Source organism: Taudactylus pleione, unplaced genomic scaffold (assembly GCF_031769625.1).
Source record: "Taudactylus pleione unplaced genomic scaffold, aTauple2 ptg000198l, whole genome shotgun sequence".
Lineage (NCBI taxonomy): Eukaryota > Metazoa > Chordata > Amphibia > Anura > Myobatrachidae > Taudactylus > Taudactylus pleione.
The window spans coordinates 13,894,789-13,913,194 of NW_028284600.1; the positions used below are offsets into that span (position 1 = coordinate 13,894,789).

General features: G+C 43.1%; 1 protein-coding gene across 2 annotated transcripts in view; it reads right to left on the reverse strand.

The window, feature by feature from the left end:
* Positions 1-18,406, reverse strand: part of EXOC6 (exocyst complex component 6) — a 311,843-nt gene that overhangs the window by 195,745 nt on the left and 97,692 nt on the right. For both annotated transcript variants that reach the window (XM_088476992.1, XM_088476990.1), the window contains exons 3-5: positions 18,132-18,179; positions 17,941-18,031; positions 11,745-11,790 (exon numbers count right to left, since the gene is read on the reverse strand). In XM_088476992.1, the coding sequence (XP_088333118.1) occupies positions 11,745-11,790; positions 17,941-18,031; positions 18,132-18,179 (185 nt within the window). The remainder of the gene's footprint in view (positions 1-11,744; positions 11,791-17,940; positions 18,032-18,131; positions 18,180-18,406) is intronic.

The following is an 18,406-nucleotide window of genomic DNA, read 5'->3' on the forward strand; positions in this document are numbered from 1 at the left end:
CCTCAGATGATGCGTCAGAATGCGAAAGCTGGGTGGACTGGTAGGATGATACAGTCCGCCTATGTGCTTTGGTGGCTAACGGTCTGTCCGCCTGTAACATTTGCTGATAGCCAGCAGACGTTTGAGCCACATTCTGAACTGAGTGGGCATAAATATCGCCCCAAGGAGTATGCATAGGGAGTACCTGTAATAGCCGTGGGTATCCCATGGTGGGAGGCAGCGAGGGGGCTAAGCAGTCCACTAGCTGCATCATAACCTGGGATAAGGAGGACACCAAAGGTGGCTCCTGGACAGGGGCTGGTACAGTGGACTGGAGAGGTGGTACATAACAAATAACACATAGACCGTCCTGCATGGACTGAACAGGATCTGCAAGTAACCAGCACAGGGGACGCAGGCTCCTGTTTACCATTAGAAGACATAGTACTAACCAGCCAGCGGCACACAATCAGTGTATGGCGAGTAATGCAGTGTGACACCCTTCACAAATACAGGTAAATGTGAAGTAATAATGAACCCCTACACACCTGGTAGTTGAGGGTTAAACAAGAGCAGCAGAGATAGATATAATTGACAGTCAGAAAGTTTTAAGACAGTATATCACAACAGCAGAGCTAGCACAGGTCACATACAATGCATATAACTATATTTATAATGGGCACTGAATAAACTACTCAAGCATCAAAGGGCTGATAGGATTTGTGCGCTGTTTACCCTTGCTCCAGGGAGAGGTAAACAGGGAGACTGGACCCGAATCTCCTGAGACCTGTAGCTTCAGAAAAGTCCTGATTAATGGCTGCTGAGAATCTCATATAGGGAGGAGGGTGAGGAGGAGCAGCTCTGAGGCGGGAAACCTCTTGTGAGGCATCGCACTCTGGGCTGGGGGAGGGGCTGCTGGGGGAGAGCTTACCTCCACACTGCTGTATCAATCACCGGGTGCCATTGGCCTCTTATGGTCCCCAACACCAGCCTTAACTGCCCCGGTGGTCTAGTGGGGGTGTGGACGACCCAGATGCCCCACTACAGCGTCCTCCGGCTGGTCTCCATGCGAGCGGGGAATCGCTTTACCTGTCTTCCCCGTTTGTCCGGCTGCAGCCCTGGGATCCAGTGGAGCGGCTACCTAGGGGTAGCACAGGCGCCCATCAGGACAAACAATAAAATAAACAAACTCATAAAAATAAAGTTTGGGGCTGCCAGAGCAGCCCCCCTGTCTAAAGGTGCGACCGGTCCTACCGGTGCATTCTGTGAGCTAAAGCTTTAACTGTTTGGTGTTTGGATCTCTCCAAACACCAAACAGACCCCATGGTATCCCTGTGGATCCACTATAGACCCTGAAGAAGAAAGACAGGTCCAATACGGGGGCCATGCTAGTTTCAAGCCACGCATCATTATGCTTTATCTGTGACTTTATACTAATTTCTTTGCTACAAAAACACTACTGCTTAATACCCAGTACACTATAAGCAACGTAAGATGCAAAATTGAGGAAAGAGACAGACTGATGTGAATGGCCAAATATTCTCTGTAAAGCGCTGCGGATTATGGGCCTGATTCAGAGCCGAACGCTCTGACCAGAGCGCTCGCTCTGAATCAGGGCCCTCCTCCATGAAAATGGAGCGTCCTCCTGGACGCTCGCATAGCTGTTGGTGACCACCCACAGCTTATGCGAGTGTCCATGATGATGGTCGCGATGGTCAAGACCATCGCGACCATCGGGCTTGCGACGGAGACCCTGCGGTAGAGTTTCGCTGCCGCAAGCCCTGGAGTGATTTTGGCTCTATCAGAGCCAAAATCACTCCCACTGACATCACTAGTGATGTCAGTGGGGCCGGCTTCAGACGGTAGGCGTTCCCATGGGAACGCCTCCGTCTGGCAGGCACGCCCCCGGCAAGCCCACCAAAGGGGGCGTGCTGTCAATCAACATCGACAGCACGCCCCCTTTGGTGCGAGACCCGGAGCGACGGAGTGCCCGTCGCTATCCGGGTGTCGCGCATGCGCACGACGGAGCTCCCTCCGTCGTGCGCATGCGTAGTGGGGCAACATCGACCCGCTTGCGAGCATCCTGCGCTCGCGAGCGGGTCTGAATGACCCCCAATGTGTGAACTATATAAATAACTGGTGATAAATAATAATAAAGAGTAGCTAAATTGAGGAAAATATATGCAGTCTGTGTAAAAGGCAAAGTACAGGACCGATACGAGTTACCCACGACATGCACACAAATTTTTTTGCAACAAAAAAAAATAATCCTAAATACCTAGAACACTATAGGCAAAAAAAATTGAAGGAAAAGTGCACAGTGTAGGAATTGCTACAGGCATCTCGTACCATATGGCACAAAAAGTTCACCTGGAACCAGAGTCATCATTGCGCTAAGAGAAACTAGTTCTGGGTGACAATAGGTAATGTTAGTTTAACTACAAGGTGTACAAGCCAAGAGTGATATCGGGGTAGCGGCGGAAAGTGAAAAAAACGACATGAAATGATTAAACATTTACTGTATAAACTCAAGCTGGAATGTGAGAGCTTCCCCCAAAATACTGAAGTTAAAATAAATACCAATCTTTTAAATCATTTCACCTAGCCCATAACCTTACACTTCTTACTTTAAACTGAAAAAAATTAAAATAAAATAAACTATGCGCATATAACTATTTCAATGCAAATGGTATTTTTTTTATTCGGCACAGAGCTGTGGTTGCGGTTAATAGGATAAACCTGGCAAGATATTAAAATAAATAACGTGGTCAGTGAACGTGTGAATGTGTGGGTTGGTGTAAGCCGTAAATTAGAATACCAAAGATGAGTTTCAAGACTCTTTCATCCAATTTCCAATAGAGCAGCTCCACATGGCGTGACCTCTCGGGAGATAATTCCATAACGGCATTAAAATCATATAAACGGTTTTATTCAAATTATACAAATCAGCTTATCACAACACTGTTGATTCATCTGGAAGCTTTTTCAATGCGGTTACTGAAATCAGAATTAGCATAATCCAACTTAAACCCATTCTTGAGCCCCTTGCTAATTATATATCTCCAGCTCAAGGCCTTGCCCTTTCAACAACTGCTCGGATGGGAGCTTTCAGTCTTTTTTAATTTGTAGGTCATTTGCAGGTCAGGATTTATGTTGTATTACTTGCATTTGACATTTAATACAAGAAGAAAATTGTCGCTCATCCTTGGTACTAACATATCTAGAAGGGATAAAAATTCCTCATTATTTCTATTGCCTACTAAAGCAAAAACACATAACCGCTAACATTTCCATTTATTTTTTGATTAATTGGGTTTTCTTGAATATATAAAAAAGTGCCACTACTGATAAATAAGTGAATAGCCATGGTGCTATGGAAATAAACAAAAGTACTCAAATTGTGCCTATTTGATCTTCTTTACGAGTAAACAAAGATGGGTTGTGTACGCGATGCCGGCGCACACAATGCAGGCGGTCAGAATCCCGGAGCTGGAATCCTGAAGCCTGGAAATCCTGACACATGCAGGTAAGTAATCTAACCCTTCCCCTAACAGTATTCCTAACTCACCTTTTCCTGCGGCCTAACCCTATCTCTCCCCCTAGTGCCTAACCCTAAACCTAACCCTAAGAGGTAAATTTACGAAGATGGGAGTTCTATTTAAAAAGTGATGTTGCCCATAGCAACCAATCAGATTCCAGGTATTATCCTCTAGAAGGTGCTAGTTAAATGAGAAGTAGAATCTGATTGGTTGCTATGGGCAACATCACTTTTTAAATAGAACTCCCATTTTAGTAAACTTACCCCTAATACTCATTCGGGATCGCAGCAGCCGGGATTTTGCCTACATCCCACAAAGATAATTGTCCTCCTCTACTTATGTGCGGTTTTCCCACCCATCCCTCATTTTATTACGGTCTCTCCTTACTTATACTACACTGCTCATGTAACTAGGACTATAGATAGTGAAGTATTCTGGTACATATGACCAAGTAGATGTGCCATAAGTTGGAACCGTCTCCTGATTCCTTATCTCTTCTTATTAAACAATCTTGAGCACATCCGATTTGAGTGTACACACTAGTGATGTATCGTTCTAATTCCAATGATTATCGCATAAAGGAAACATTTTTAAATGAACTATCGGCAAAAATGTTGGACAGATGATCGGAAGTGCATACACACTGCAAAATGTGCACAATATTGGCTCATCGATCCAATCCAAACGATAATTGGGCTCAGGTGCTGTGTACACACTCTATAATTACTGCCCCGAATATTGCATAGAGTGTACCTAGCTTAATGTCTCCAGTGCGCCCCCAATCAATCAGCAGCAGGACACTGGGTCACTAACTGCTATTATTACTACTTGCCATTCAGTTGTATAGAGTTCTCGGTGTGAATATATTGTATTATTGTTCTATTGTAATTTGCACAGCTACACGGACACTTCGTGCCACTGTATTATAATAATACATAATGAAAGCATGAAAGGTAAGCTGACCACAAATGGGCAGATACAATTGCCTGACACGATCGCCAATCTGGTGGGACAAGTTGCACAGATGCGGGTGTTTAGTGATCTGGAAAAAAAGAACGTGTCACAAGACACCCAATGTAGTATGCTCGGACAAAGACTATACATATATGGCCTGCAGTCTCCAGCACAATGTACAGTAAGTTATTCATCTGATGACTGCTTCAGTAATGTTTCACTGTGATACAATGTAAGCTGGAATGTGTTGAAAAAATTTGGATTCTGTACTGTATCACTTTCAGAAATGTTCTGTTAAAGGCATATATCGGCCTATATACTAAACTGGAGGCAGCCATCTTGTGTGTGCAACCAAACTTTCATGAGAATGCAGCCTATATTACACTGAGCAAGGAGGAATGAACCACCTGCCACATGAACAGAGGGGACCTCATTTATGAAGTGCAGTGGATAAGCAGCATGCAGCACCTTGGTTTTGAAACGATGCAGCATGATGTTCTGTCCAGCAGTTTCATAAACTGCCTTGGAGAAGCCCCTCCTCATACATCAGAATGACGCAATGTCCCGTTCTGCTGATGTTGGGGCTGGGGGATTTGAAATATTCAACATGTTGAAAAATTTGGATTCTGTCCCGAAAATTGCTAGAATCTGTGAATTTCCCCGATCCGCCGATGGATCACCGATCATCGATGTCCACAAATTTGGTCAACGATCTCCAGATTGGAGATCACAACGGGGATCGCGGCTCAGGTGTATGGGTCCCATTAAGGCACTACAGAAACCCGTGTGGTACCTTATATTTTTCATTATATTTTATTTATAATAAACTGAAACCGTGTCTTGGATAACAGACAGATCTGAAAACCTGCAGTACAAAAGTACAAAAAGTATGACAGTCAAATAAAAAGATGGCGTTACTAATATTTTAACTGGATAAAAAAAATTAGATATTTACTGAGGAAGAAAAGGGGGAGGGAGAAGAATCATAAAGAAAACAAATATACCAATATTCTGTGATCAAACGTATGTGTTTTTTCTATTAAATCCAAACAATATATATATATATATAATTTTATATACTATATTGTGTATTACTCATTAGCATTTTTCTTTAAGGTACATAATCTATGATAATTTGTTTGTTTTATCGCTAAGAGCCAGCGCAGATTTGTGGTGAGCCCATACAGATGTCCTACAGCTTATGTTAAACATAACAAGTGGTTGCCGTGCGATTCGGTAACACGGAGCGTCTTTACAGCCGATGTTTTACCGTCAAATGCATCGTATTCGCAAAGCAATGTGAACAGGACACACAAGCAGCGTCTGCCGTTTAAAATGATATGCGGCATGCCTATATTCTGAGTGCGACTGCAGCTGTATCTGCATGTGAAATGCTACGTTACAGTGGCAACGGCTGTGATACTGTAACGTAGCATTTCGCATGTAGATACAGCCACAGTTGAACACAGAATATAGGCATGCCGCATATCATTTTAATCAGCAAAAGCTGCTTGTGTGTCCTGTTCACATTACTTTGCGAATAAGATGCATTAGACGGTAAAAATGTTGTATGAAAAGACACTCGGCACTCCAGAGTCAGGCAACGGCACGGCGCGACTAGAAGGGCTGTTTAACGCGTAAGGAAGTAAGATGTATGTGGACACATCTGTATATTATACATTAACATTTTACATACAAACATATAAAAAGAAATGAACATATATAAAATTACCCAACTAGTATAAAAGCACAGTTTGAAAATTGATGATTTATGGGAAAATAAAAAAACCCTCCAAAAACTAAGATTACATTAGAAAAACACCGCTGGTCTCTAGATCTGCAAAGGACACATTCAAGGTCAATTATCTTGCGGTTTACACTGTAAATTAATTTATAATGTGTTATGATAGATTAAGTAGATATTAATGAACTAGGAAGAGATCATTATTTCTGTCTTCCAACTGTGCTCCCCAAGGATCTAATTTATTGCGGCTCCATAAATTGTTTTAGATGGTGTAAAATATTAAAGGATAATATTCTATCTCCTATGATTATATTTTCATTACATTTCATGCTGTTTAACTTAAAATTGTTTTTGTTTTAAAAAAACCTTCATTATGTTCTAACAAATTGGGCCATTTGTATGCAACATCTGCTCATTGTCAAATTCAGATATATGAGAGAAAAGCATAAATGTACCGATTTCAGGGCCAAATTTGTACTAAGGGGTAAGATTGCGAAGAGGTATAACACCAAAATCTCTATGTTAGAGTTCCATCTGCCCCTGCTGACAGAAAGCAGCCATTTTGGTCACTTCTAAATTGGGCAGTACGGTGGTGTACATGGTAAAAGCAATAAAGTTTTCATCGTTATGGTTTCTTTTTAGCAGTAGGATTTTTTTTTTTCGTTTTTGTTAGTGGAGATGTAGATATTCCTTTCATTAGACTAGGGTAAGCATACAATTAATATTTCCTTTAGATGGAGGCTGAAATAGGATGGTGGAATGCAAGGTAGTAAAGGGTAATGGATGACTTAAATGATCAGGCCAAAGCCAAAGTATGGACTACATGCTTGGGAGCAGAGGACGGAGTATGCATAATAAAGTGCAACATTGTATTTGACATGTTGCAATACAAGATGCAGTGAGACACGTGGAACTCTGTCAATATAGTGCAAACCCACAAATCACAATCAGACTCGCCCGGAGCTTGTCACTGACTAAGGATATTAGTCTAATGACAAATGTATTTATATTTAATAAATAAGAGATATATGAAGGATAAAAACACTGATCTCTGATACGTATTACAAATATTCATCATAAGCTGTTGAATTAGACGGAATGTGCATAAAATATATCATATTAAATATATGGTTATTTATTGCTGAGGTCATGTGAACATGCTTGGCCTATAGGATTGAACATACCTAATAAAGTGTAATACTATATTTGAACTTTGTCAATGTTATATAAACTTGGGAATCACCCAAAGATATTTATGATATTGATTCTTTATACATTATAACATCTATCATAAGCCGCTGATTTCAGACGGCACTTGAAGGAATATTAAGACACTTCCCTTTATTATTAGGATTATGTGGATGTATTTGGTTTAATTATGTCACATGATAGATGATTGATATATCAGTGGGTGTTTTTCAATCCAGACACTTTTGCAAGAAGTGACTTAATTCCGGCATAATTAAGAGCTCACCTATGGATATTCAATAGTGGCAGTCTATTATTATTTTTATTAATACTATACACCTGATCAATCAGGCATTTAGGAGTTTGTGATTACGAATTTTATTCACATTCCATCTAAAATAATTTTCTTCATGATTATAAAGGCATATGAGACTCATGGACCCTTGAGACATTATCCAATTTATCATGAATATTAGTGAATAATGGTTATGTCCCCTAAGTTACAGACACCTAGATATATGACCATTTAGAGGTAGTATAATAGCATTAAATACACAGTACAATTTGGTTGCAACACAATTTTATTAATATGATTTTTGTATTGTAATATTATTTTTCGCAGACTACTTTTTATTTATTAATAATATCAATAAAAGTTATATTTTAATGATTGCATGACAATTCCTTAACTTGATTAATATTATTAATATCGATTGATATAGTTTTTGAGTCCGTGAGTGCCCCACAAAGGAATTATCTTTTTCTCTTTGGTTTAGCTATACCTGACATGTTTGTCAGATGATCGATGAACGATGCGCGTTCCCGCTTGTCAGATAACGATATCTGACATCTGATATATTTGCAGTCAGATTTGAACGATTCCATTCATTTTAATGCAGTCAGAAATCGTTCAAATCGTTGGTAAAATCATTCAATCGTTCATCTGACCGTGTGCATGCACCATAAGGCACATACTGTATTTTCCTCTGGGATAGCGCCCCCTTATCTTTCCGGGGCTACGTACATAGCAGTCATCCTGTCCTTGGCCACACATAGAGGAAGCAGTCCTATACATGTGGCTAAACCCAGCAGTAAATTAGGAAAAAAAATTAAGTTTAATTCAAAGAAAGCGATGACTCTAAGGAGGAGTCACACTGGGGTTTCATGTGACGCTATATATTAGTACAGTGCGCCTTCTGAGATATGTACTGTATGTTGCTGTGCATCAGTGAAGCTATGCCGATCCTATGTCCCATAAAAGAGAGTTTTTTTATTATTTTTTAAAGCTTTCTTTCTGCAGCAGTCTGGTCTCATCTGGTGATTATCTTTTTGTCCATTCACTGAATTTAGGATAGTGAAACCTGACAAATCACCAACTGTAACTTTAGCCAGGATGATAAATCTGTGGTCTCATACACCTTAGTCACTGAGGCTTCAGGTGTGGGAAGAGCAACCAGATATAGGTGGAGGGGATGCAGGTAAAATTTGATCAACCAAGATATTGATAGTTATTAGCTTTGTTGGGGTGTAATATGGTTGTCGACATTTATCATATTAACACTAATGAAAAGTCGACATGAATTACCCATCCCCTTCTGCCTAATCCTAAGCTCCCGTCCCGCAGCCCAACCCTACCCCTCCCATGCTGTAGCCTAACCTGAACCTATCCTCCCGCAGCCTAATTCTAACCTCCCTTCCCGCATCTTAACCCTAACCTCCCTGCTGTAGCCTAACCTGAACCTATCCTCCCTCAGCCTAACCCTAACCTCCCCTCCCGCAGCCTAATCCTAACCTCCCCTCCTGCAGCCTATCCCTATCCTCCCCTCCCGTAGCCTAACCCTAACCTCCCCTCCTGCAGCCTAACCTCGCCGCCCACAGTCTAACCTCCTCTCCTGTAACCTAACCCTAACCTCCCCTCCTGCAGCCTAACCTCGCCTCCCACAGTCTAACCTCCTCTCCTGTAACCTAACCCTAAACTCCCCTCCTGTAGCCTAACCCTAACCTCCCCTCCCAGAGCCTAACCTCCTCTCCTGTAACCTAACCCTAAACTCCCCTCCTGTAGCCTAACCCTAACCTCCCCTCCCACAGCCTAACCCTAACCTCCCCTCCTGCACCCTAACCTCCCCTCCCGCAGCCTAACCCTCTCTCCCGGTCGTTTCAGAATGTTGGTATTTCACATGTTGACATTCTGCACATGGCAACATGTGCAATTTCGATATCATATCATTGCAAATGTCGACATTTTGACTACATACCGTTTGTTGAATCTCATGCTGGGCTACAAAACTGAACAATTGTAAAAATTTCAAAACACAAAATAAATAAGAAATAAAGTTGTGAGTACGGCGACATGAACATCTCATCAACATGCTTCTGCTAAAAGTGGTCCTAACTCTAGCCTAGACAATGACGTTTTTTTATTGCTATCTAACCAGGAGGTGCCCCAAAATCTTGCAATATGGCACTACAAGTACCATCATTCCCTGCCAGCTACTGATCCCATTTATGCCTCTCAAAACAGTGATATACAAGATGACTCTCAATGTTTTACTGGTGATAGAATCTTGTAATTTACTGTCAGAAATGTCAAACACCATTTAAACACTCACCCAATTTCCCTTGGCAATCACTAATCTAACACAGTACACCTCTCTATAAGATTGGCAAGCTTGTCCAGCAATGATCACCCCGTACACAGGACAGACCCTTTATTAACACACTAAGCTACACCCCAACTCTATCCTAATTGGCTGGTATTAAAACCATGTCCTCGTCGCTCTGAATCTGACAGCTCCCACTTTTCCTACATAATGATCTGTCTGAATACAGCACCACCCTGAGACCTGCCAGCAGGAGTGAGCAGAATCTCTTCCATACACATATGGTAAATCCATTACTTTGCCATAGTAAATATAAATTATTGTAATTTTGCAGAAGACATCCATAAAAGGTCTGCAAACAGAATCACAGGACATTTAAAGCAACAAAAAAGGGTTTGTAAATCAACCCTTCTCATTGTAATGTGATTGGTGATGAAATAAAAAATAAGAAGCAAAATACACTGGACTGGAGGACTATAGCACTGGTGGTAAAAGTTGAAAGGTAGTGATTGCATTAGTGGCCAGTAGAAAGGTGTCCCAAGCGGAAAGCTTTCAGGGCCCCATGAAGGCTTAGTAGGTAGGTACATCTCAAATTACAAATATTTAATGTGCGAGTGGTCCGATGTGCACTAGTCCCAGTCATGAGAATCACTGGCTTATATTGTATCGTCACATGTCATTGGACAGAATTCATTTCAGTGCGATGATGAATAGCCGTGGGAGGGAGCTCCTGAAGCTATTCAATATACCGCGCTGTTTGGGCGGCTAAAGGATTTTTTCTCATACCCCCCTGGGGATGCAAGGAGAAATCCGACAAAAGTGTCGGGCGCACAACTGTTTGCCGGTTTAGCATGGCGCTAACAGCTGCTCGTCCGGCACTTTAGTCAGAGAATGCCGGTTACCGCGTCTGAACACCCAGGTTAAGTCACGAGAACCGGGATTTTCTCTGACTTAAAAAATTCCCGACCAGGCACACAGCGCGTTGTATTGAATAGCTGCAGGAGCTCCCTCCCACGCTTATTCATCATCGCACCGAATTGAATTCGGACCATTGAGACCAGAGCTAAAGAATCACTGAGCAATAACACTGAGAACCTGGTGTAATAGTTTATATGCATATTCGCATTGCTGGACCTTTTGGTTGACAAGACTAAGGGGTCTATTTACTAAGCAGTGTTAGGAGACAGAGTGAAAAGTGATAAGGTGCCAGCCAATCAGCTCCCAACTGTCATTTTTCAAACACAGCCTGTGAGATGGCAGTTAGGAGGTGATTGGCTGGCACCTTATCACTTTTCACTCTGTCTCCTAACCCTGCTTAGTAAACAGACCCCTAAGTACCATCAAGAACCAATACCCTGAGATAATGATCTATGGCTGGCTGTAATTCGACCAAACAAGGTGGACATTCCCTTCAATACACTACAACCTATTTTACAATGGATAGTTGGTTGTTTTTTTTGTTTTACCATCATCTAAGATTTACTGTATTTCCAAATGATTTTATAGTTTCAGACAAGAATCTGCTAAGTGGATCTACATTCGTGGTCTCTTTTGACTAACACTTGGATCTGTAGAATAAAAATCTTTGTTTGTGTCAATTATTGACTGCAGGAGTCCTCGATCAAATAAATCCAATACTAGTGGGCGCTCTACACATTTTATAAAAACAAAACAAACACAATATTTAAAGTTCTCAGCGTGTGGCACCATTTTAATGACAAAGACTGCAAATTAACTCACCGTTTTGCACTCATCTGTTCCTTTAGTTTGCTGTACATTTCTAAGGCTAGAAACATAAAAAGACATATTTATAAATGTATACATTTATACATATTTATTATACATATATTTCTAAATATATATATATATATATAGTACATTGTAAAATATGCTACAACTTCACTAATGACCAAAGCAAAATAAAAGTGTAAAACAGATTGTACTTACGTATTGTCAATGAGTGAATTTAGGGTGGTTTTAATTCACCAGAAAGGGATTACAAACATTGAGTGAGGACACCCTGCACACAAGTATTCCTTAAGCATGGCTCCCAAATATCAAAGAATAAGCAGACAGGCACAGTGATAATCAATAACTGAAATGTTACAACCAATTATCCAGACACTATTCTAAGGTGAAGTGGGTGCCTTACTGCTGATACATAAATCACAATGGGCCAGATGTACTAAGCTCTGAAAAGTGATAAACTGGAGAGTGATAAACCACCAGCCAATCAGCTCCCAACTGTCATTTTTCAAACACAGCCTGTAACATGACAGTTAGGAGCTGAGTGGCTGGTGGTTTAACACTCTCCAGTTTATCACTTTTCAGAGCTTAGTACATCTCCCCCACTATCATTTATGGTTTTTCATTTGTATTTTTATAGTGTAAGTTTACTCTATTATAACTTTCCTGTTGCAGGAACTGTCCATGCTCCCATAAAGGCGTTGTTAATAAGGGTTGGATATGGGATGCTGGTGTTCAGGATCCCGGCGGTCAGATTCCTGATGCAGGCATCCAGACACAGTTAGGATACCAACACCTGTCGGAAAGTATCCTAACCCTACCCCTATTCCTAAATCTAACTCTCCCTCCCCACACCCTAAACCTAACCTCCGCCCCTAGTGCCTAAACCTAACCTCCGCCCCTAGTGCCTAAACCTAACCTCCGCCCCTAGTGCCTAAACCTAACCTCCGCCCCTAGTGCCTAAACCTAACCTCCGCTCCTAGTGCCTAAACCTAACCCTCCCCCCTAGTGCCTAAACCTAACCTCCACCCCTAGTGCCTAAACCTAACCTCCACTCCTAGTGCCTAAACCTAACCTCCGCCCCTAGTGCCTAAACCTAACCTCCGCCCCTAGTGCCTAAACCTAACCCTCCCCCCTAGTGCCTAAACCTAACCTCCACTCCTAGTGCCTAAACCTAACCTCCCCCCAGTGCCTAAACCTAACCCTCCACCCCAGTGCCTAAACCTAACCCTCCCCCCCTAGTGCCTAAACCTAACCTCCCCCCCTAGTGCCTAAACTTACCCTCCACCCCTAGTGCCTAACCCTAAACTCCCCCCATTAGTGCCTAACCCTAACCTCCCCCCTAGTGCCTAAACTTACCCTCCATCCCTAGTGCCTAAACTTAACATCCCCCCAGTGCCTAAACCTAACCCTCCACCTCAGTGCCTAAACCTAACCCTCCACCCCAGTGCCTAAACCTAACCTCTCCCCCTAGTGCCTAACCCTAACCTCCCCCCCAGTGCCTAACCCTAACCTCCCCCCATTAGTGCCTAACCCTAACCCTCCCCCCCTAGTGCCTAAGTCTCCCCATTGTGCCCAAGCCTAACCCTCCCCCTAATCCCGCTACTTACCGTCAGGATGCCGGCGGTCGGGATGCCAGTGCCAGGATTCTGACTGGTGTCGGGATTCCGGTGGCGGCATTCTGAGCACCGGCATCCCAACAGCCGGGATTAATACTACCTCCCGCTAATAGCTTTGCTTGCAGAATTTAGTTTTTTATACAAAGTCATAGTTTCAGTCACTGTTCCAAAATAATGTGCTCTCTCTCCAACTATCACCTGTTAGTTATATTTATATGTTCATACTTAATTAAAACAACTTGGTGACATGGGAGAGGGCTGTTTAGTTTTAGTTTTCACCGAAGCCTATGGCCACACAAACCACAAGAGTCCTTATGTAACAAAGCTCAGGCAGTTACTTTTCTTTTTATAATTAACATGTGCCCCTTTCAGGGCTCTGGAGCAGAATGCCAGCTCTGCCCCTGAGGGTACAGTGTTAATACAAAGACCTGGACATCAAGGGATGATGCTTTACCCTCATAAAATATCCATCTGCTGTGATCTACAATATTATTTGTCCTTCACCACAGCAGTGCCCATCTTTCCGGGCGCATCAAGTACAGTAATATAGGGGAATAAGTACGCAACTTACAAAAAAGGTTTACAGTAATTTATCATTAAGGGGGGTGTCCAAAGGGTTCTGAAAGAAGTCCCCACATTTTTAGCCAAAAATAGGGATTTTGCATTTTTTATCTCCTGGTCTGAGATGGAGAAAACTTTTCTCCAGTTTTTTTTTCTCCATTTTTGCCTGTTTGCCGTTTTCGCCTGTTTTTTGGCAAAAAATTAGGCTTTTTTTGGCGAAAAACTGACGTTTTCGACAATGGGCAAAAAAAACGTCAGTTTTCGCCACTAATTGAATACGGCCCAGTGTACCAACCAATCAGCTCCTGTCATTTTTCAAACACAGCCTGTAAACTGACAGGAGCTGATTGGTTGGTACTTTATCTTCATCCACTTAATCTCTCTCCAGGGCTTAGTAAATAGACCCCATAGTTACACGATTCCCAGACAGTTCTAATAATAATCTATACATAGTATAAAATAAAGTCCCAGGCAGGCGTCTGTCTGTTTGTTGGGTCTCCAGAACCACTGGACAGATTTTGATGCAGTTTTCACTATTCTATAGAGCAGCAGTTCTCAAACTGTGGGTCGTGACCCCAAAGTGGGTTGCGGCCATCTCAGCTTGGGGTCGCGACTCACATGGGGTCAGGTTGATGACTCCTCTGATCTCTCAGCCAGTGATCTGAGGAGAGTGAAACCAGTTGGTCTGTTATTTCAGACTCCTCGGATCACTGGCTGAGAGATCCAAGGTGTCATCAGGCAGCCCCGTCCCCACCCCAGTGCTCAGCGTCTCCTGTCCTCCTGCTCAGCAGTAGAAACTGACACACAGGCAGCAAGCATCAGTAGCAGACAGACTCAGAGGAGCCAGCTGCCGGACTCTCTCTGCAGTCTGTGCAGATGTTCTTAAGTAAGTGCAGCCTGGGGGGCCGGAGCTGCCAGGGTGGGGGGACACAGAATTTGTGAGGATTGCTGTGGAGGGGAAAGAAACATCAGCAGGGGAGCATGAGGAATGAGGGGAGTGCTGAGCACAGACCTCATGGGGCAACAAGGGAGCACATAGTGTGGGAACTGGAGGGGGGAAACAGAAAATAAATTAATTTATTAAAAACCCACTGCCTCCCCCGTCATCCACCACCTCCCCCCTGAAAAGCACTGCCCCCCTCTGTCTTTCTCACTTACTGCCTCCCCGTCACCCTCTGCCTCCCCGTCACCCAATCACCCCCTGCCTTTCTCTTTCACCCTCTGCCTCCCCCTGTCACCCACTGGTTCTCCCTGTTACCCACTGCCTTCTATGTCATCCTTATTCCCCCCCACACTGCCTCCCAGTCACCCACTGTCTTTCCTGCCATCCTCTGGCTCTCTCTGCCACCCTTTGCTGCTCCTTGCCACCCACTGCCTCTCTCTGTCACCACTTCCTCCCCTGTCACCCACTGCTTCTTGCTGCCTCTGTCTCACCCTCTGACACTATCTACCTCCCTCGTCACCCTCTGGTTCTCCCTGTTACCCACTGCTTCCTATGTCACCCTTTGCCTCCCACCGCCTCCCCAGTCACCCACTGTCTCCCCTGCCACCATATGCCTCTCCCTGCCACCCTATGCTGCTCCTTGCCAGCCACTGCCACTCCCTGCCTCTCCATCACCTTCCGACACACTGCCTCCCCATCACTCACAGCTTCCCCCTATTAGCCCCTGCCTCCTACATAACCTATTGCCTCCCCAGTCAGCCTCTGCCTTTCCATGCCACTCTCTGCCTCACCCTCTGCCACTATCTTCCTCACCCCTGTCACCCTCTGTTTCTCCCTGTTACTCACAGCTTCTCCCTGTTATCCACGGCCTCCTGCGTCACCCTTTGCCTCACCAGTAACCCACTGTCTCCTCTGACAGAGCCGTAACTAGACTTTTTGGTGCCCTGTGCCAGAAAGAGCATTGGCGCCTCCCTCATTTTTCATAGGTACATAATACACCCAAAAAAGTGGAATTGCCTCATGGGGAAGGGCCAGGGAAGAGATAGGAGAGGCCAGGAGATGCTGGGGATGAAATAAGAGGAAACTGCGAGTAAGAATGATAATAAACAGAAATTTGACTGGTCCAAACAGCGCCCCTGCCCTGTGGTGCCCTGTGCGATGGCACTGGGCGCACTATCCTAGCTACGGCCCTGTCTCCTCAGTCACTCTCTGCCTCACCTTGCAGGGACAGGGGCTTTGAAAATAGCTCGTCCCTGCAGTGTGTAAAAAATTAAATGATTGCATAAACGGACACCTCACAGTTTTGTGTCTCCATAGTGTTACTGTGCATGAGCGGTCTGCTGACCACACGTGTGGCAGTCATTCTGAAGTAACATGCTGGGGTCCTGTAATAATTTTTATTGTTAGACGGAGTCCCAGAGCAAAAAAGTTTGAGAACCCCTGCTATAGAGCATTTGATGAGGAAGGTTTAGGTGTATGACACATTAATGTATGACAAAAAGAAGCCGTACAGTAACGATTTTAGTAAAGCAAGTCAATAAAAAAAATGGACGTCTGAGCATTTTCTTGGCTTACGCTGCCTAAACTGTATCAGATATATGGACTTTATTTTAATCTATGTAGAGATTGATACGTATTATCTGATTTCTCCAGATAAATTAATGCAAAATTTTTTATTTTTTTACCGTTCCTATTTCATTTATGTGAAAACCGATTCATTCATTTCAAACAAGTCCAATTCCCGGTAAGAGTCTGCTTTGGCATGACCATAAATAAAGCGCAGGGACGGACGCTTAATGTGGCTGGAGTTGGAGAGTTTTGCTCATGGACAACTTTACGTGGCCCTTTTGCGTTGTCTACAAGGCAATCTTATAAGACCTCGGTTAAAAAAAAAAGACTATCGCCGTATATTAAAACTTTCTTCCATGCGAAGCTGGGAGGGTCACCAGTACATATAAAAAACAATAAAAAGGGAACACTTGCATTAAAACTGGTGTAAGAACCATGCAATGGAGAGAGCCATATAAGTTAAAATTAAAAACAGTCACAAACAATTTACGCAAGACATTTTGAACAAGTTGGACACTAAGCTGAAATACACTGACACTCATGATAAGGCTGGAATGCAAAATGGAACCCAGATTTATTGCCCTTACAATTCCATCTTTCAAAACTTTGATGTCACTGATCATATTCTTCTGATGTCAAATGTGTACAAAACCCAAAACCCACAGTGTTGCAGCTCTTCCTCACCCCTGCTTGTCCTGATATGACTGAGAAACTGAAAAGGGCATTCTCAAACCATTAATGGACTTTTTAAAGCTAGCCGATTTTGAGTTGGGCTAAAGACTGCATCATCGGAGACCCCGTCCCGTCTCAGAATAGAGTGATACAGGCACAGTTAGAAACGAGCATATACACTAAACAGAAGCCTGCCCTGTTGTATATTAATAACACTTCCTAAAGTGCAAACCTATTTAATAAGCAGGGTTTCAACTTGCCCCTATAAGCAAAAATCCTGGTCAACATTTCCACAAGTCATCTACGAGCACATGTATAAAAGTCATTATCTTATTTAGCTGTGCCCCTATAACCTCTCTCCTCTAGATCTGTTAATATCTTGCCCAATTCTTAGCTAAATATCAAATACAAAAAAGAGTTGATCTATCGATGCAACATACACTATGGGGGCGATTCAATTACGAATTGAATAGCGCCGGGAGCGAGCTCCCGGAGCTATTCAATTCAGTGTGCTGTGTGGTCGGAGAATTCCGGTTATCGCGGACATCGAACCTTAACAAGGGTGTTAAGGCGCGGTAACCAGCATTCTCTGACCAAAGTGTTGGGTGCGCGGCTGTTAGCGCCGCTCAATGTAGAAAAACAGCGGCGCATCCGGCACTTTGGTCGGATTTCTCTTCGCATCCCCAGGGGGTGCGAGAAGAAATCCTTAGCGCACCCAAACAGCACGGTGTGTTGAATAGCTGCAGGAGTCCCTCCTGTCGCTATTCAATAGCACGTTGAATTGAATTCCCCCCTATACGTATAGATTTTAGAAAATAATACTCACCTGGAAGGCACAATTGTAGTTTATCAACCACAGTTGCAATATTTCTTTGATGTATTCTACACCTGATGGTCTCTTCTGTCTTAGCAATTACCTTGGTTGGAAAAGAGATAATGCGATGACATATTAGAAACCATTAAAACTTTTTCGCATTACCGCAGACAATCTCTACTGGAAAGAATGGGTTTTCGTACCTCCTTCCCAGCTTCTTGAAGTTCTCGGTTGGTGTCGGTAACTTGCACCTTAAAAAACAAAAACGATTTTGCCTTAGTTACAGAAATAAGCGAATAATGCCCTAATGCGGCTGCTCACCCTTGTAATCAGATCATGATTCATGAGAGACTTAGGACAAAACCATGCAAATTCAAATTAACTCTACAGTTTGAACTTGCACTTTTGCTCACAAAGGGCTTTTGTTAACTTTAATTACTTATGACAGTTTGTACTAACAGAATCTGTGGCAAACTTC